Source organism: Eurytemora carolleeae, unplaced genomic scaffold (assembly GCF_000591075.1).
Source record: "Eurytemora carolleeae unplaced genomic scaffold, Eaff_2.0 scaffold23, whole genome shotgun sequence".
Lineage (NCBI taxonomy): Eukaryota > Metazoa > Arthropoda > Copepoda > Calanoida > Temoridae > Eurytemora > Eurytemora carolleeae.
In genome coordinates this window covers 56,956-78,223 of record NW_019396045.1, presented here as the reverse complement: position 1 = coordinate 78,223, position 21,268 = coordinate 56,956, and the positions used below count along the sequence as shown (strand labels likewise).

Below are 21,268 nucleotides of genomic sequence, written 5' to 3'. Positions count from 1 at the left end.
TTGTGGTTATATTACATAAGCTTTTACGCAACGTTGGGAAAGTTTTTAAAACATCAAATGCAAAAGCGTAACGGAGCTTACTGTTTTTTTCAATAACATTTACTAAAGCTTAACGTTGTATAAGGTATTCAAGTGCAGAAAATTCATTACGTAACGTTACTCTATACCATAAAATTTCAAAATGTGCAACGTAACGTTTCAAACGTTAATACTTTTGATGAACACTATCGTAACGAAAGCTAAAATCTAGAAAAATCAAAACGTTGACATCTCTAGTAGACGGGATACTACTATACATTCACTCCCAGTTCTTTGTTTGAATTAAGTAGCTGGCAAATTATGTTTCATTAAAATGATTAGAAATAACCTCTTTTAAAACCAAACTTTGAAGAAATTACCTAAAAATGATCATCCTTAAGTTCTGGTGGTTAAAAACCAAGTGTACAAATAGGATTTCTTAGTTATGAAACGTTACAAAAATTTAAAATAATAGAGTTTAAGAAAAAATTGAAACATAAGAAATTCTGTCCAGTGATTTGAATTGTATAGTAGCCCAGTGATAAGGTAGAAGCGCATCCAACGGTTTGCCTGAATAAAAACAAGTTTAAAATTAGGTAGTTTCAAATTTTTAGTGCGAAAAATGCCTTTTCTAAAAAAAGGGAGCACTGGCTCCATTACAGTGAGACCGCTAGTTATTTTCCTAGCGGGATCAATTCGTGGGTCCAGTGCTCATGTTTGGATATGCCACCCCCAAATCACTGTGAAACTAACCATCTCTATGTTAATTTCTTAATGTAAAAACCATGGCTTAAATTAAATAATGATAAAAATAAAATAAAAAAATAAAATTAAAAATAAAATAGAAATTAAAGTAAAAAGTTAAAATTTAAGATCCTATTGTACCTTATTGTTTTTTCCGCATTTTCATGGTAAAAACAAATTGTTCCAGTTTAGAGTCCGGGATATCCATTGGCATGTAGTATTTTTCCAGGTTTATTGGAATATTTCTAACAAAATTTTTAATATGTACATGCCTATTTGAGCACTCATTGTACTTAATTGTTGATATGAATTTTTTACTTTGATGAGGTTTATCCTTTTTCTTGTGTAGTTCCATGCATTTAACTTGATTTTTTGAGAATCCTTTGAGTTCAAGTATACAACGAACTATTTGTAATTGGTTTTGTAACTCTTTTTTATCAGTACAATGTGTTCTTGCTGTGTGAAAATAGCTGACACCCGCCATTTTTTTAAATTTCCAACTAACATTTGATTTTGGCGGAGTTATATTATATTTATTATTTGGTTTTCTCAAAACTGATGTCTTTGGGTTGATCTATTTTGGAAAGTTAATAACTCTGATATTCAGGAATTTACCTTGGATAATTTTGGTTTCCATGTCGAAGATGATCTCTCTGGGATACCCAGTACAGATTGTGTTGATGGCATTCATCATTTCTTTGAAGCTCCCAGTTAGATGTATAGAGACATCATCTCTAAACCTGAGATATTTTGTAATATTAGTGAGGTTTTTTCCATTTCGCAGTTTTTTGAAAATTTTAAGTTCAGAAATTCTTAGAATTAATTCACTTCCCCTGGCTGCGGAACAATCACCCATGGAGAACCCATTGAGAGTTTTATATGTTCCTGTTGGCTGTTTAAAATAGGAATGATTCATGATACATTCTATTAACATTGCTATATATTTGACTGAGCTTTCATGAAGTTTAGCAAATTTTGCTGCAGTTGTTACACTTTCAATTAGTAACTCTTTTTTACAGTTTGAATATAGATCAGTGAAGTCCCCTTCTATTTCTATGGAGGATCCCCATTTTCCAACTTTAGATTTTTTAATTCTATTGATGGCTTCTTGTATTCCATTTACAGAAGGCGACCATGTTGAAAACTTATTGTGAAATTCTTGTTCAATATAAAATAGCAAATGGCTAAAAATTTTATCTAATATTTTTTGAATCACTTTTATTGGGTCATTCATAGAACTTTTTATTCCTCTTGACGTTAGTTTTTCGACATTTGAATGGTTTATTTGCTTTAATTTTAGGATTTTTGGTTTGGAGTCTTAGTACCCCAATCTCGGGTTTTTTCTATTTTAATGTTAAAGTCTGACTTTTTAATTATAGCACTGAGCTCATTTGGTAAATTATTTAAAGCGTTTTTAATGAAATTTATAATACTTTCTATGTACCATTTTTCATCTATTGTAGTTTTTCCAAAGTGCTGTTGAATATTAATTTTTTCGTACTGTTTCAGTAAATCAGATAGATACATACAAACATACCCGACATTTTTATCCCCTTCAAGTATAATTAACTTTGAATTGGTTTCGAATGCTTTTCTATAAAAGGTTTCGTTTGGGAGATTGTTTAATTTGGATTTATTTAAGTACAGTTGATTTTTAAAAGATTTAAACTCTTTTTTATAAGCAGTTTCAGCTACTGTTAAAAATTCATACAGTGGTTTTGAATTAACATGATTAGTTGTTTTCTGAAACCATTGAGCTACTTTACCAGAATTTATTTTTGTTTTAAGACTGAATTCTCGCAATAGAAAGTTTTCGAGAATCTTTCCTACTTCCATATTAAAGTTTGCAATCTCAGATTTTATGTTATACCTTGTTTTAGGAGTGTATTTTTTTCCTAATTTCAAGCTATCAATAATGCTTTCTCCAAGGTTTTCATTTGAAATATTAAAAAAATTCTTTTCTGATAAAGATTTTTTTATTTCGCTTAGTTCATTTTCTGCGTATTTTTTCATTGACGCATAGAGGCATTTAATTAAGTGATTGTGGAAGACGATGCCTGGCCTCGTAACTGTTCCAGTACAAGATGGTTCGCTGCTCTGTGACGCAAAGACGAAAGTTCTCCGCCCCTTGGTCCAATCTTCTAAAAGACTTAACATTTTTTCCGCCTTACATGGAATATCACACCCTGGAGTTCGAGCATCCAGACGTCTTATTTCTACAAGGTTTGTCTGGAGAGGATTAGCCAACGACGTCCGGGACTGGTGCAAGTCCTGCCTGCAGTGCCAACGAGGTAAAGTCCTCCGCCACGTTCACATTCGCCCTGAGAAGATTCCTGTACCCTTCAGAAGATTTGCACATGTACATGTAGACCTTGTTGGTCCCTTGCCCTCATCTAATGGTTTTACATACCTTNGAACCCTCTAGTAATAAGTTATAAGAAATATATATACTGGAAGTTATTTATGCGTTTTATTAGAGTCTGACTCACGTCCTCTATATGATCTTCAAATGTATGAATAATTTGCTGTTCACAATTTAGTAATAAAGTCTTGGTGTGGATTGATTTAATAGCTAAACAATTACGTATTCTTGTTCCATAATCCATTGTTTGAATGTCGTCTTCCATTTGAGAATAAAAAGTTTTCCAGTGTTCTTCAAATTCTTTACCTGATGATATAGCCCGGATTAGTTCTCCATCTATATATTTAGCGGTGATTTCTTCAAAAATAGCGTTCAGTTCTAAATCTAACTGCTTCAAGTCGCTTTTCTGCTCAAAACTTATCCCGTACTTGGTAACCGATATAAAAGCATATATCAGCTCTATAAAATGAATCATGTTTTCTGAAATTAAATTACTATGAGATAAAACAGAAGTATACTGTAAATCATTTTTTTATTTCGACCCTTAACTTAATTCAATATTAATTGGTTTGAATTGATCTTTCCTGAATATATAAGCAGGTAAATAAATGAAGCTTTATAAAAACATGAAGTTAAGTTACTTGAGTAAATTGAAGAATTGGACACTATTGCTTCTAAAGGGGATGTCCTTTAAAGAAACTTTTTAAAAAAATTTTCCAAACTACATTTAAAATTAAGAGTAAAAAACGAACTAAGCTTTAAATAGGTATTATTCAGAATCATCAAAAGAGTTTACTGGAAGTGTGTCTCCTGAATAAGTTGGAGAAATTCTCGGTGAAGGTGTTGATGATGGTGGGGATCTTGATGACGATCTGAGTGGAATAGGAGAAGATGTAGGTGGTTCTGGTCTTGAACTTCCGCTAGATTCGTAATGAAGGTCAAGTTCGGTATCATCTTTAAAATACTCAGTCATCTTTTTTTGAGTTTTTTCCAACTTGATTCGTTTTTTATCTTCATAGGAATGCTCTTCTCTACGTTTCTTCGCAGGTATCTTCTTTGCCTGTTCAAATTGTGAGGAGAATTTTTCCTTGGTAGGATCTATTGAAGAAACTCCTGAAGCCGAAAGTTGAGTTTTTGAAACTATAAGCGTCACTGTATCTAAGCAGTTAAGCTTTGCGGGAATTTTAATAACCCAGTCTGAAGTAGGATTGAGGTTGTTTGAGGTTTTAGGACTTACGGTGTAGTTCCCCCAGAACACCATATACGAATCGATTTTAATCTTTTCGTTAAGATTTGTAATCTCTTGCTCTGTTCCAAATGACCAAACTTGAACTGATTCACCTTTTCTTTCGACCTTGAAACAGAGATTCCAGCTTTTCTTTTCATTAGAATTGAGTCTAGGACCAAGATTCTCGACTATCTGTCCAAAGAACGGTCGGACACTTCTTTTACCAATATCCATTGGTTCTATAGGCTCCAAGGGTTCTGAATCCTTCCTTGATTCCCTGTTAACATAGCTTTCTGACCACATGAACTTCTTCCTGTACACATGTTCCGAATAAACGGTTTTATCTATATCAGGATCATTAATTTTTTCAGTGCTTTCTCCTTGACTAGATTTATTAATCTTTTTCTCTTCTTCTGTATCTTGATCTTCGTCTTCTTTTGGTTTAACATTACTTTCGATAAACCCAGAATCATCATGAAAAGAAATACACAGAGAGTACTGACTTTATTATTCAAATTAAAAAGATTTAGATCAAAGCAAACATTTAATTTAAGTCCATGAATTTTATCATTGTATTTGTATTTTAAAGTTAATAAAGCTCCATTGGGTAAAATTCTATTTATTTTATTTTGTTTAAAACTATAGTAAAGAAATATTTTGTATTACCATTAGCTGGTTTGGAAATAATGATCTTTTAAAAGAAATAGTTTTTATTACCATTAGCTGGTTTGGAAAAAATGATCTTTTAAAAGAAATAGTTTTAAAAAATTCAATAAACCTTTATAACGTGGAATGGTTGTCATCTTTTCTCTGACTTTTTATAAAAACTTTTTAGAGCACTTCGCGCCTATCTTTTATCTAACCTTGAGTGTTGGCTCTATCTGTCTGCATCTTCTCTATCTATCTATATAATAAAACAATACATTCACATATATGTTGCGTGGACACTCATGGGTGGCCGGGGGTGTTATAGGCTAAAAAAATCGAATTTAAAAAAAAATATTTTTTACAGGCAACGCCGGGTCCTTCAGCATGTAAAAATATAAATTATTTTGATAATATCTTTTAGCGCATTTTCAAACTTTTACAAAAATCTAAATTTTTATAAAGGAATTGAGTTTTTGCCACAAACTCAGATTTTCTAATTCTTATAACTTAGCAACCCGTTTTCCTAGACCTTTGATATTTCAAACTATTAATTCTAGTAGATTAAATAGTCTAAGTTTGAAATATCAAAGGTTTACACTATCAGGTTTCAAAGATATAGGGATTAGAAAATTTATGTTTGTTGCAAAAACTCAATTCCTTTGAGCATCCATAACTCTTCCCTCTGGAACCTGAGGTCAAGGATGGTCTCACTCGAAAGGAATTGAGTTTTTGCCACAAATCCCAATTTTATAATACCTATATCTCAACAACTAGATGATGCATACCTTTCTTATTTCAAACTTACATTGTTTGATCCACCAGAATTCATAGTTTGAAATATCTAGGTCTATGACATTTGGTTTTAAAGAAATTGGGTTTTAAAAATCCGAGTTTGTGGCAAAGGCTCAATTCCTTTGTGGACAATCGGTTCAGTGGTTTTAACGTTAATCGGATACAAACAGATTAACAGACGGAAACAAGCAAAGTATGTACATAAGTGTATATATATATATATATATATGTATGTAAGGATGTATGTATATATATACATACATATATACACCTATACATACATGTATTATATGTGTATATGTATATATATACATATATATATAGACTCTTGAATTAAAGTAAATTTATTTTCTAACTGAAACTTTACATACAGAAGAAAAGAAGTTATAAATCTAAAATATGCAACCATCTTAAGGAACTGAGGTCGTGTCCCAAACTATATATTTTCAACACAATGTCGCAGACCTTTGATATTTCAAATAGTAGAATTTTGAAAGATGAAATAGTATCTGTAGGAATAGAGTCTTTGCCACAAAATCTGATTTTCTAATAATTTTATCTTTGCAATACAATGTCGTAGACCTTAGATATTTTAAACTTTGAATTCTGTTAGATAAACTAATCTAAGTTTTAAATATAGAAAGTTTGAACCATAAGGTTGCAACAATATAGGGATTATATATATATTATATATTTTATATTATATATATATTATATTATATATAGGGATTAGAACATTTGAATTTGTTGCAAAGAATCAATTCCTTCTAAATCTCTAAGATTAAAACACCGTGTATTTAGTACGTTAAATTTTAGCGCATGTTCTTATGTGAAATAAAACAAAACAAATAAAACATCATTTTAGATATTTTCTTTTTTCGTTCCTTGATTTTCATTGTTTGATTGTCATTGGTTGATTTTCATTTGTTGGTTTTCATTGGTTGATTTTAATTGGTTGATTTTCATTGGTTGATTTTCATTGGTTGATTTTCATTGGTTGATTTTCATTGGTTGATTTTCATTGGTTGATTTTCATTGGTTGATTTTCATTGGTTGATTTTCATTGGTTGATTTTCATTGGTTGATTTTCATCCTTTTGGTAAATCAAAACCTTTCAGAGGCAATTCCGACCATCTATAATAAACCTTACCCGGAGGGTCAGGTCCTGTGGTGTCATCCTTTATACATATAAATACTTGGTCCAAATTGTTTTGGTCGTTTTTATTGTTTTTGGTACAAACGAAAAATTCAGCCAACTTGTCTAGCTGTTTGGCCAGCTGTAGCTAATATATTTATATATATGTATTGTATATGCAGGGGCGCGGCGTAGAGCTTTATTATGATATAGATTTTCTGATTAGGCTGATGGTGTATTTGATCCAGTAGACTGGTCTGAATATCATTGTGTTTTCCGTAAGTTTCATCGAAATTACAATTTTTATGGAAAAGCTTGCATTACCGTAATAAATCTAAATATATATATATATATAAAAAAAATCTTGGAATTGTAGTTGTTCAAAGAATTGTAGCTACTGAGGATCGTCATGATAGACGTGAAACATTATGTCTAGTATAATTCTTTTTTTAATAAAAATGTGAAGTTAAAAATTGAAAAAAATAAATAGTTTTCTTAATTAGTTTTATAAACTGGAAAATTGACCAACATTTTAAATCTAATAGATCTTTTTGTTTCAGCCACAACCACTGAATGTTATGATTGCACAAGTAAGTTTTTTTGAGAATTTTTTTTTTAAACGTTAAAGAATACTACAGCAGAAACCTTTAACTATGAACAAGATATGTTAAACTCAAAATCATTAAATATATTATGTGTACAACTACATTTTCGGGGAATTCAAAGAAATGGAATCTTTGTAACAAACTCTGATTTTCTAATACCTATATTTTTTCCACCTGATGGTGTAAACCTTTGATATTTCAAACTTCAATTTTTTCATCTAACAGAATTCATAGTTTGAAATATCTAAGGTCTACGGCATTGGATTACAAAGATATAGAGATTAGAAAATCGTAGTTTGTGACAAAGACTTAATTCCTTTATTCTCATTCATGGATTCTCTCGACCAGTTTTCACTAGTTGTGCTCTGGATGTTTTGTTGGCAAAATAGGTAAAATTCCCTTAATCCCCCTGAAAAGTGGTTTTGAATAATTTATAAAACTCACAACAGGTTTTCAACTTTATATTAATTACTTATCGATATTTATCCATAAAATGCTTGCATACAATCCATCATTTAATCTTTTAGTTTTATTAAAACGGATCATTTAAATTATCCAACTAAAAAATATGATCTTAGACTGAATTAAATAAAAACTACTTTATTTATTAATCAGACAAATCTTCCTTACATAATTTATCCTAACTAACTGCAGGCTGTAATTGATGCAAATACCTAGATAGAATATGGATACAATACAAAGATATAATATGGATACAATACAAAGATAGAATATGGTTGCAAATACCTAGATAGAATATGGATACAATACAAAGATAGAATATGGATACAATACAAAGATAGAATATGGTTGCAAATACCTAGATAGAATATGGATACAATACAAAGATAGAATATGGGTACAATACAAAGATAGAATCTGGTTGCAAATACCTAGATAGAATATGGATACCAATACAAAGGCAGAATATGGTACAATACAAAGATAGAATCTGGTTGCAAATACCTAGATAGAATATGGATACCAATACAAAGGCAGAATATGGATACAAATACAAAGATAGAATATGGATACAAGTATAAAGGTAAAATATGGATACACATACAAATATGGATAGACATACAAAGATAGAATATGGATACACATACAGAGATATAATATGGATACAAGTACAAAAATAGAATAGAAATACACGTACAAAGATAAAATATGGATACAAATACAAAGATAGAATATGGATACAAGTACAAAGATAGAATATGGATACAAGTACATAGGTAGAAAACGGATACAAATGCAAAGGTAAAATATTGATACACATACAAAGATAGAATATGGATGCAAATACAAAGATAGAATATGGATACAAATACAAAGAAAGCATATGTATACACATACAAAGATAGAACATGGATACAAATACAAAGGTAAAATATGGATAGACATACAAAGATAGAATTTGGATACACATACAGAGATATAGTATAGATACAAGTACAAAAATAGAATAGAGATACACATACAAAGATAAAATATGGATACAAATACAACGATAGAATATGGATACAAGTACAAAGAAAGAATATGGATACAAATACAAATATAGAATCATGGATAAAATATAAATAAGGAATTTTTATATAAATACAAAGATAAAATTTGGATACAAGTACAAAAGTAGAATATGAACATAAATACAAAGAGAGAATATGGATACAAATGCAAAGATAGCATATGGATACAAAGCGAAGAGAGAATATGGATACAAATACAAAGATAGAATATGTATAAACATACAAAGATAGAATATGGATACAAATACATAGATTGAATATGGATACAAGTACATAGGTAGATTATGGATACACATACAAAGGTAAAATATGGATACAAAGCGAAAAGAGAATATGAATACAAAGCGAAGAGAGAATATGGATATAAAGCGAAGAGAGAATATGGATACAAAGCGAAGAGAGAATATGTATACAAAGCGAAGAGAGAATATGATACAATGCGAAGAGAGAATATGGATATAAAGCGAAGAGAGAATATGGATACAAAGCGAAGAGAGTATGTGGATACAAAGCGAAGTGAGAATATGGATACAAGAGAGAATATGGATACAAAGCGAAGAGAGTATGTGGATACAAAGCGAAGTGAGAATATGGATACAAAGCGAAGAGAGAATATGGATACAAAGCGAAGAGAGAATATGATACAAAGCGAAGAGAGATATGGATACAAAGCGAAGAGAGAATATGGATAAAAAGCGAAGAGAGAATATGATACAAGTACATAGATAGAATATGGATACAAAGCGAAGAGAGAATATGGATATAAAGCGAAGAGAGAATATGATACAAGTACATAGATAGAATATGGATACAAAGCGAAGAGAGAATATGGATATAAAGCGAAGAGAGAATATGTTACAAGTACATAGATAGAATATGGATACAAATACAAAGATAGAACTTAATCCTTTTTCATGAAGTGTTTTATACTGTAAACCTAACTCATATCATCAAATGACATTGTTCTTTATTTTCATTTTATGACATGATACATATTACATACATTGAATACGTTGATAAGACATTTTGCATTGATAAATTAGACTTTTTCTAAAGAAACTCAGAGAATGGGATGAACATTGGTTAAATTAAAAAAACCTTTGTGAAATATTGGATGAGACTCATGATATAAAAATATTCAACAAATGAGGGAGAAAGGATGGAATGATGAATGATGAATGATAATGAATAATACTTAATAAAAATTATAGAATAAAAATAGGTTTAAAAATACGTTTCCTCCTCCATCCAGCCACCAGGATTTTTTCGTATCCACAATTTTCTTACTTCGTCGAAAACAAAAATAAGGACGGAGAAGGGTATAGCAGGAATCCACCAGTTTATCTTCAAGGGGTACATCTTTAATCCTATATCCATCCCAGGACAGTAGGATAGGAAGGCTGCCAACAGAGTTTCAAACACCAGGGCAGCATTCATTATCCAATTTTTCATCCCCTAAATAAAAAAGAAATGTTTTTTTTTGTATTATTTTAACATTTGTTTGCTTATTTATAATGCTTTTGTAATGCAATTGTCAATCTAATATAAACGCATAACGCAGACGGGATGAGCTATAGCGCACCTAAGACCGACTTGTACTGCAGAATATTCATTACTTTATAAAAAGCTTGTTTTTTGGTATGCAACAATTTTCATTTAATCCCGGCCCTTTTAATATATTTAATATTTTGCATATATTTTACAATGTTTTATAAAGGAATGTTATTTACTCTCAGACAAATTAGAATCAATGGAAAATTAAACCCTCGAGGGATTCAATGAAAAAACCCGAGGGGGCAGCCCAAGGGTTTATGTAATTTGTCTGAGAGTAAATGAAACATTGGGTCAAACCTAATAATTTTTGAACCCGACGAAACCCCATTATCCTCTAAACTAGTGAAAAATACATGGAAAATACAGTTTTTACAGTATTCATGAATTCCTGGGAAAGGGAAAGTGGGTTGACTTACTGAATATCCGGTTGGTACGGTTAGATTTTTTTATTGTTTGAGTATAATAAAGATGTTTTAGGGAAGGGAAATTTTTTTGGCGCGTCGCGCCAAATATTTCCTAACAAATAGTCTGGTTGCGCGCCTGAATCATCATTGTTTGTCTGTTTATAACTCAACGTTAATATTTAAACCTTTGTGTCAGCAAAAAAGAAGAAAAAAGTAAAAAAGAAAATCAATCAGATTATTTTCAATTGTGTTTTCTTTTTAAAAGTGCCCTGATAGAGAATTGATACAACTAGTCTATTTTTTGAAATCGAAAAATTAAAATATCTTTGAAAGGGTGAGTTTTGTTTGGAACTCTTTAAATGGAGGATCTTTCGAAATTATGTTCCTTTATAGAAAATTAATTATTAGATGGTTCTCATACGTAATCATAAAAGCTGTCTCACCTGTTGAAAAACTGAGATGCTTCTAGTTTTATGAATTATGAGATCAGCCCACTGGACAACAACAATGGCTACAAAGAAGGAAGTGTGGCAGGTATACTCAAGAATCTTTCTCTCCCTATAATAAACATAACTTTGAAAAAAATAGCTATTTTTTAATTAAAATGTAGCTTAAAACTTTTATTTCATATTTCTATTTTCCTATTGCATTTTTATATACTAGAAATTCAAGGCGCTTCGCGCCCTTTTTTCTAGGCTTTTAGGGCGCTTCGCGCCCATCTTCTATTTAAATTAGGAACATGTTCGAATTGTTTACATTTCAAAACAAAGATGACAAAAGTTTTGCGGATTTTTAAAAAAAATTCGCGGATTTTCAAAAATTTAAATTTTTTTACAAAATTAAAAACCTCTTAATCACAAATTTTTAAAATTTCAATCATTCATAAACCTTCCCTGGGGTCCCTAGATGTCCCACAAAAAATTTGGGCCCGATCGGTTCAGCCGTTTTGACGTTTATTGGATACAAACAGACAGACAAACAGACAAACAGACAAGCCAAATTTATATATACTAGAAATTCAAGGCGCTTCGCGCCCTTCTTTCTAGCCTTAGAGGGCGCTTCGCGCCCATCTTCTAAATTAGTTGTGAACATGTTCTCTTTGTGTACATCGTAAAACAAAACAAAAATAATTCGCGGATTTTCAAAATTTTTAAAAATTTAATGACGATCGACTTTTGATGGAGACAAATATTTGAAATTTTGATTTTTCATAAACCTTCCCTGGGGTCCCTAGATGTCCCACAAAAAATTTGGGCCCGATCGGTTCAGCCGTTTTGACGTTTATTGGATACAAACAGACAGACAAACAAACAAACAGACAGACAGACAAGCCAAATTTATATATAGATACTGAGGGAAGGACTATGATAAAAAAGAAAATAATTATCTTTAAAGGTAAATTATTTTTTAAAGAAACATTTGAAACTTTTCCACGATGTATAATTACTGAGTTTGAGTGCAGAGTCGACGTTCAAAATCATGAATTTGGTTGGAGACGTTTTTAGAATCGGGTTTTTTAAATTAAGAAATAACGACGACGAAAATAAAGTGAAAATTATACATTAAAATAATTAAATGGTTAGCAACATATTTCTCAATATTAACTTTTCAATAATAATTCCAGAAAATCTGCAGAAAATCTTTGTGAACAATGAGAAAATAGACACTAATAATCTAATAAGATAGTTAGGAACATATTTCTCAAAAGAAATTTGTCAATAGATCAATGCTAAAATCGATTATTTCGTTTTCAGTAATATATTAAATTACTAATTTTCTTTGAATTTATTAGCAGATTTCTTCAAATTCTTCAAATGTCGTCTTTTCAATAATAATTCTAGAAAATCTTCGAAAATCTTTGTGAATAATGAGAAGCCAGAATAATGAGATAATAGAAACTAATATTGAACAAGATACTTATTTTCGATGAGATTAATTTTTATTTTCTCAACTTGTTCCTAAACAACTGATTATTTTACTGTAGAATTTTTTAACATTTCTGAAAACGTATTCCCCTAAAAGTACGATTTTAAACGTCGACTTTGCGCTCAAACTCAGGATTTACAGATCTTCTAAAAGTTTTATATATCTGACATGAATCCTAAAGAATTTTTCCACAACACTGCATACTCAGTTCAACTACCTTACATAGCCGGTCTGTCCCTTTAAAAGTATTTCAGGGGATATGAACTGAATATCATATGAATGATTTCAGCTTTCTTACCGATATGTCCACTCCTGGCCATAAGAGTCTTCCAGATCATTTATAGATTTAGCTTCCCAATTTCTTCGAATACCGATTAATCGTAAAGGCCAGAACCCATTTTCTGAAATGTAAATTTTAAAATTCTCATGCATTTCCATTCAAGTGAACAAATTTTTATTTTATAGAATTGTATTTTTTAAGGAGTGTAAAATTTTAAAAATGTTTATTTGACATTATAAAACTTGTTTGAAACCCTGAATTGAGACCATGATTGAGAAGTTACCTGATATATTGAGAAATCTAATTTGTAATACCTGCTAAAATTACGAAATAAGTGAAGAACCCTGCTGCCGCCTCAATCATCCCAATCATTCCATATGCTGTAGAGATAAGTTTATCATTGACAAGTTTCTCTGTGAACGGATTTCTAGGCATTCTCTTCATGATGTCGGATTCAGCTTCTTCATAAGCCACTGATATTGCAGGAAACATATCTGTTCCTAAATCTATGCAAAGGATAGTGACAGTTCCTAACGCAAGTGGAATTTCAGCCAGAATAAAAAGCAGGAAAGGAGCAATTTCAGGAATGTTTGAAGTCAGTGTGTATACTATTGATTTCTTTAGGTTGTCAAATATAAGTCGACCCTCCTCAACTCCTGTAACAATAGATGCAAAGTTGTCATCCAAAAGTATCATATCAGCTGCCTGTTTGGAGACATCTGAACCAGAAATGCCCATGGCAACTCCAATGTCAGCCTTTTTTAGAGCTGGAGAATCATTGACACCATCTCCGGTTACTGCAACAATAGCGCCTAGACGCTGACAGCCTTCAACAATGAGAAGTTTTTGTTGAGGTGATGTCCTTGCAAATACTATCTCACTGTGATTTCTGAGAACATCATCAAGAGCATCGGAGTCCATATCTTTTAGCTGGCCTCCATGTATCACTGCTGCCTTGGCATCTCTGGGATTTACTAGAGATACATCTATCTTCAGCTTCTCTGCAATATCTTCCACAGTATATGTTCCTTCAGATATGATTCCAACAGTTTTGGCAATAGCTTTGGCTGTAATAGGGTGATCTCCTGTAACCATAATAACCTTCACACCTGCAGCCCTGCACTTAGAAACTGCATCAGGAACTGCTGCTCTTGGAGGATCTATCATAGACATGAGTCCAACAAACCTGAGATCCTTTATTGGAAAGTTAATTTCATCAGCATTAAAAGGAAATCCTCTTGGATATTTGTTGGAATCCAGACGGTAGTCACAAAACCCTAAAACTCTCTCTCCAATACCTCCAAGCTTCATGTAGGCAGTTGTAAATTCTTCTTTCCAGTATTCAGTCATTTCAAGATCTTGTCCATCAATATGGATAGTGGAACAACAATCAATAATTCTTTCAGGAGCCCCTTTCATAACAAGTAAATATCTTGTATCATTATCATCTGTCTCATGAATTGATACTTGGAACTTGTTAGTGGAGTTAAATGGAACCTCGCAAACTTTTTCATTTTTATTTCTGTATGCCAAGACATTCCCATGAGAAAGCTCAGTGCATTTTAGAAGGGCAGTTTCAGAAGCATCTCCATCAGCTGTCCTTGAAAGAATTGGGATAGTATCCTGACCACTCTTGAACTCTGCTCGGTTGCAAAGCATTGCAACTCTTTCAAGGTATTGCCAACCCTTGCTTTTTTTGTCAAAGCTCTTACCAGACTGGTCCTCTGAAGTGTCTGCTTCAACAATATTATTGTTAAACCACATGTGTGCTACGGTCATTCTGTTCTGTGTTAGAGTTCCAGTTTTATCAGAACAAATCACAGATGTAGATCCTAGTGTTTCAACAGCCTCTAAATTTTTAACTAAACAATTTTTAGCTGCCATTCTTTTGGCAGTCAATGTCAAGCATACTGTCACAGTTGCGAGGAGTCCTTCAGGTACATTTGCTACAATTATTCCTATTAAAAATATGACAGCATCAAGCCAATTATATCCAATGCAAAAGGCAATGATGAAGAAGAGAACTCCAAGGAAGACTGCAATACTAGTGATGATGTTTATAAAGTCGTGAATTTCTTTTGCAATAGGAGTTTCTCCGCTTTCTAGTCCAGACGCTAACCCAGCAATTCTTCCCATTACAGTTTTATCTCCACAACTTACAACACAGCCTTTGCAAGTTCCCTCGATGGCATTGGTTGAAAAAAACGCCAGATTCTTGGTTTCGAGGGGATTCTCATTTGTGAATTCTGGAGTTCTTAACTGTGGTTCAGATTCACCAGTTAAGGAGGAATTGTCAACCTAATAAACAATTTCAATTAGATAAAAGGTCGTAAACTCAATGTTGAAATATTCTCTAGGCAAATTGCAGCAGCTTTTTCTGTTACCTTAAAAGACCTTGCTTCTAGAACCCGTATATCAGCAGGCACCCTGTCCCCAAATTTAATTTCAACAATATCACCAACCACCAGCTCGTCAGCTTTAATAGTTACTTTTTCTCCATCTCTGACAGTAAAAAAAAATTATTCTTAATGCCAGCATGCAGAGCTATGGTTTGAATTTCTACCTGTACGCTAATGCATACTGAGGAACCAAACTTGCAAATGAGTCCATGATAGAAGATGACTTGCTTTCTTGATAGTAGGAAAATACTCCTAGAAAAAGACCAAATGGTTTAGAATTGAATAAATAAGAAAAACACAAAACTTGAAACTTCATATTGTGATCAGTTTTACCTGTAACTATAACTACCACAGCCAAAACTATACCAAGGTATAAGTTATCATCTGGCGGATCTTCAAGGGTTCCAGCCTGCATTAAGCAGATGTTAATAATTCTATAATGATCATCAAACTGATGTGTTCAACCTATTGAAAATGAAGAGGTTTGACCCTCACAAAGAAACTGAGTCTTTGCCACAAACTCAGATTTTTTTATCCCAATATCTGTGCAACACGATGTCGTAGTTCTTTGATACTGCAAGCTTTGAATTTTGTAAAATAAAATAGTCTTTCTTTAAAATATCAAAAATTTGTACCATCTGAGCTGAAAACTTTAGAATGGTGGATTTCGAGATTAATGCTTGATTCTCTCTGTTTTTTAATCTCGAGACTAACCTTATCTTGTACTTGTATCCTGAAAATTGTATAAAATTCAACCAATCAGAGTCGCGTATATGAAGTCGATAAATTTAAAATTTTATGCGACCTTTAAGATTAATATACAGAAACGGGAGGTACTCTCTAAGGATATTTTATTCTAAAGTTTTCAGCTCAGGTTGCAAAGATTTAGGATTAGAAAATTTAAGTTTGTGGCAAAAACTCAATTCCTTTGTTCTGAAAAATATTGGCTAGATGTGCACTTTTGCATCTTATTGCAGTTAAAATGACGGTAAAACAATATTTTTTGTATAAAATCTCAAAACTTTTATAGACCCTTATATAGACCCTTTTAAAGACCCTTATATAGACCCTTTAATAGACTGTTTTATAGACCCCTTTATAGACTGTTTTATAGACCCTTTTATAGATTCTTATATAGACCCTTTCATAGACCCTTTTATATACCCTTTTATATAGACCATTTTATAGACCTTTAAATAGACCCTTATATTGACCCTTACATAGACCCTTTTATAGTACTTTTTATATAGACCCTTTTATAGACCCTTTTATAGACCCTTATATAGACCCTTATATAGACCTTTATATAGACCCTTTTATAGACACTTTTATAGACCCTTATATAGACCTTTATGTAGACCTTTATATAGACCCTTATATAGACCCTTATATAGACCCTTTTATAGACCCTTTTATAGACCCTTATATAGACCTTTATATAGACCCTTACATAGATCCTTTTAAAGACCCTTATATAGACCCTTTAACAGACTGTTTTATAGACCCTTTTATAGACTGTTTTATAGACCCTTTAATAGACTCTTATATAGACCCTTTATAGATTCTTATATAGACCCTTTCATAGACCCTTTCATAGACCCTTTCATAGACCCTTTTATAGACCCTTTTATATAGACCATTTTATAGACCTTTAAATAGACCCTTATATTGACCCTTATATAGACCCTTTTATAGAACTTTTTATATAGACCCTTTTATAGACCTTTATATAGACCCTTATATAGATCCTTATATAGACCCTTATATAGACCCTTTTATAGACCCTTTTATAGACCCTTTTATAGACCCTTATATAGACCCTTATATAGACCTTTTTATAGACCCTTTTATAAACCCTTTTATAGACCCTTATATAGACCCTTATACAGACCCTTTTATAGACAATTATATAGACCCTTATATAGACCCTTATATAGACCCTTTCATAGACCCTTATATAGACCCTTTTATAGACCCTTATATGGACCCTTATATAGACCCTTTTATAGACCCTTATATAGACCCTTATATAGACCCTTATATAGACCCTTACATAGACCCTTATATAGACCCTTTTATAGACCCTTATATAGACCCTTATATAGATCCTTATATAGACCCTTATATAGACCCTTTTATAGACCCTCATATAGACCCTTATATAAACCCTTATATAGACCCTTATATAGACCCTTATATAGACCCTTTTATAGACCCTCATATAGACCCTATAGACCCTTTTATAGACCCTTTTATAGACCCTTTTATAGACCCTTATATAGACCCTTATATAGACCCTTTTATAGATCCTTTTATAGATCCTTATATAGACCCTTTTATAGATCCTTATATAGACCCTTTTATAGACCCTTATATAGACCCTTTTATAGACCCTTTTAAAACATTGATCGAATCTTGTAACACTTAGAAAGAATGTATTGTATAAGCCTTGATAGAATCCTATTACATCAAACTGTGATCTTGAACTGTAGATAGAATTTTAAATCTTATAGAAATAATTTACCTGAACAGCATAGGCAATAAAACAGAGAATTGATCCTGCCCAGAGCAACAGGGCAAATCCACCAAACATTATTTTCATGAACTTTATCCATTCGGGGGTTTGGTATGGAGGGGATAAAGCGTTTGGGCCGTCTCGGGCAAGGTATTCTTTGGCTTGTTCACTTGTCAGTCCTTTCTTAGGGTCAGTATTAAATCTCCTAAAAACAGATATCACAGATATTACAAATATTATGGATTAGTTACTAAAGTAACACTTATAATTTTTAAACCAATCTAAGAACATTCCTGTTGTTCTACCAAGTTCCCCAGTCAAAATTTAAGCAAATCGGTCAAGGGGTTTCTGAGTTATGATCAGATTTTATAACAAAGATTACTATTTTATGTACAAGGTGTCTCTGGTCTTAAAAAAACGGGGAATGATGGTCTACACTCGACAGACTCGTTTGTAATAGGATTTTCAAGATTGAGACAATCTAAGTCAAATTTTTAAATCTACAAGCCTAAAATTGAGCTCACTAAATCGGAAATTGTATACGAAGGTATTAAAAATGGTCTCAATCTTATAAATCCGATTACAAACAGGTCTGTAGACCCGTATACAAAATTGTGCAAGGGGTAATTATCTTTATTTTTACCAAATTTACTCACTCCAGTTGAAAACTTTAGAAGCCCATAAAATTTTTATTTTTGATCTACGAGTCTGAACCTGGGCTCAGAAAATTGTACGTAGATTTTAAAAATGGTCTCAATCTTGAAAATCCCATTACAAACGAGTCCGTAGACCCATATTCCCCTTTTTTTTATACAAATGAAATAAACAGCAAGTCGACAGTATAAAAATGGTAAATTCCCTTAAAGCAAGATTAGGGTGACAGGTAACATTTTAAAATTTTGGCTGATTTTCCTTTTCGAATGGACGCATCAACAACAAAAAATTCGAACTATTTTTCCAGGATTTTTCCTTCCAATTTTCCAATTTTCTTCCATAAACCTTCCCTGTGGTCCCACACACAATTTTGACCCGATCGGTTTAGCCGTTTTGACAGAAACGGACAGACAAACATTCAGGCACCCATTGAAAAGCAAAACATATATATTTTTTTACAAGTTATTTTTTAAATCAAAATTTTCTTTATTTATAGATGATATCATTGTAAACACTATAAGCTGTAAATTACCTATACACAAAAACATTTTAAACAAATTTCATCCTGATTCAATCTGACCCTCAAATTTTAGCGCAGCGTGCCCGATTAAGAACGGTATCCTTATTTTTCTAACTAAAAATAGAGTGCTCTAAGTTGAAGACAAAAATAAATAAGTTCTGGCCAGTACTTAGGAGTGTATTAATTTTAATGTACGCGTGTACATAGTTGCAAAATTATAAATTTCAAAGACTATATTTTTTAGATTGTCATTGCTAAGGAATATATTACGTCTAATGTTTTCTGGCGACAGTAAATTTTGAATTAGAAAAATTAGAATGCCTCTGTAATCCTTAATCAAAGAAATAAAGGGCACCGTTGTGAATCTAGCATGCAGCCACTCTACAGAATCTTTTGAGAAAACAATGAGAAAAAAATCACCTGTATAATTCTTCTAAAGATATTTTATGTTCATCTACTTCAGATTCTTTTTTCAGATTCTCTAATGTTTCATCTAAATAAATATGTTCAGTTTTATTTTTTTTCTCATCATACTCACTGAAGGGCCCGGCCTTGCTCCTGGAAAAAAATGTTGAAAAAAAAATTTGAAAAAAAATTTGAGAAAAAGTTTTGAAAAAAAGAATCAAATATTAAACCTTTGTCACCCCCAGGCTACCCATGAGTGTAACCAAAAAATTTCAGCCCATTCTATCCAGCCGTTTGGCCGGCTCTAGGGAAAATATATACGAATGTCTTGTTTTATTTTATACAGGGTGTTGCAATAAAAATGGAAATTAAGTGACGAGTTTTATATCGTTTTCGATCTATGTGACTTTTTTCATGAACACAAATATTGGTCTTGATATTTTCAATATGTGGTCTACAACTTTTGTATTTCAAAATTAACGGAGATATTGCAGGAATCGAGTCTTTGTCACAGACTCCAATGTTCTAAACCCGATATCTGTGTTATCTGATAGCGTAAACATTTGATATTTCAAACTTAGATTATTAGATCTGACAGAATTTTTAATTTGAAACATCTAAGGTCTACGACATTGGGTGGCTAAGATATTGGGATTATAAGATCAGAGTTTGTGACAAAGACTCTATTCCTTTGTAAAATTTATTTAATAAATTTAAATTGTCTTAGCATCTAATATCTTCTTCAATTCATAAGGTATATATATATATAGACAACTTTATGAGAAGCTCGTCAGACGTACAGCCTCGTTTTTATACTTTATTTGCCGTGCATTAAATATCAGAAATCAAAGACGACTTTCAAGTCGTCTTTCAATTCCTATGTGTTTTGGTACACCCTGTAGATGATTTAAATTATCTATGTTATAAATATAATCTTAAAGTGATTTCAATCAAAGAGTTTCTTGCCGGATTCACAATGGTAACTTTTATATATATAAGCAAAAATGAGAAAGATATGTTTTTGTTGAATTCTGGCAATTTTATGACTTCCTGCCTCAAAAGTCGCCGCAAGCAACTTTTACAGAGAAACCACAATTGAACATTATCAATTTTTGTTGAGAAAACCATCTTTGTCATTTTTGCTTTCATAAATGGTATACCGTTGTTAACAGGGTATATAACACTAAAAATTAATTATTAATTATTATCATTATCATATATTACTATTTTTCTTATAGTAATAATAGAAAAGTGAATTTTTTGATTTGTTGAGCTTTAAAATATGTTTCACAATTTCAAAATAATTATATTTTTCATTCCTATTCTTATCATTGTTATGATTATTTTTATTATTGTTATAATTGTTATTATCGTTGCTTTTATCATTGTTATTAATATTTTGTATATCATTGTTTTCATAGTTAATTTTTTTTTACAGAAATGATCATTATCAATGCTATGAAAAAAATTTTAATCAGTATAAGTTTTCAACATTTTTATTTAAAAAATATTTAAAAAATGGAAACTTACGTTTCTTCTCCATG

General features: G+C 31.6%; 2 protein-coding genes across 2 annotated transcripts in view; one reads left to right on the top strand and one right to left on the bottom strand.

The window, feature by feature from the left end:
* LOC111702255 (uncharacterized) overlaps positions 1–9,759 on the top strand; it is a 17,758-nt gene extending 7,999 nt beyond the window's left edge. Inside the window, exons 15-16 of the mRNA XM_023473889.1 lie at positions 7,154–7,205; positions 9,413–9,759. Of these exons, the coding sequence (XP_023329657.1) occupies positions 7,154–7,205; positions 9,413–9,759 (399 nt within the window). The remainder of the gene's footprint in view (positions 1–7,153; positions 7,206–9,412) is intronic.
* A 258-nt stretch (positions 9,760–10,017) lies between these two features.
* On the bottom strand, positions 10,018–21,268 carry LOC111702178 (sodium/potassium-transporting ATPase subunit alpha). Its single transcript, XM_023473788.1, has 10 exons — positions 21,255–21,268; positions 19,740–19,812; positions 18,155–18,350; positions 15,964–16,039; positions 15,795–15,882; positions 15,616–15,733; positions 13,546–15,529; positions 13,250–13,352; positions 11,469–11,583; positions 10,018–10,522 (listed from the first exon to the last, which is right to left on the bottom strand). Exons 1-10 carry the CDS (start codon positions 21,265–21,267, stop codon positions 10,292–10,294), a joined length of 2,997 nt encoding a protein of 998 aa, XP_023329556.1. The 5' UTR covers position 21,268; the 3' UTR covers positions 10,018–10,291.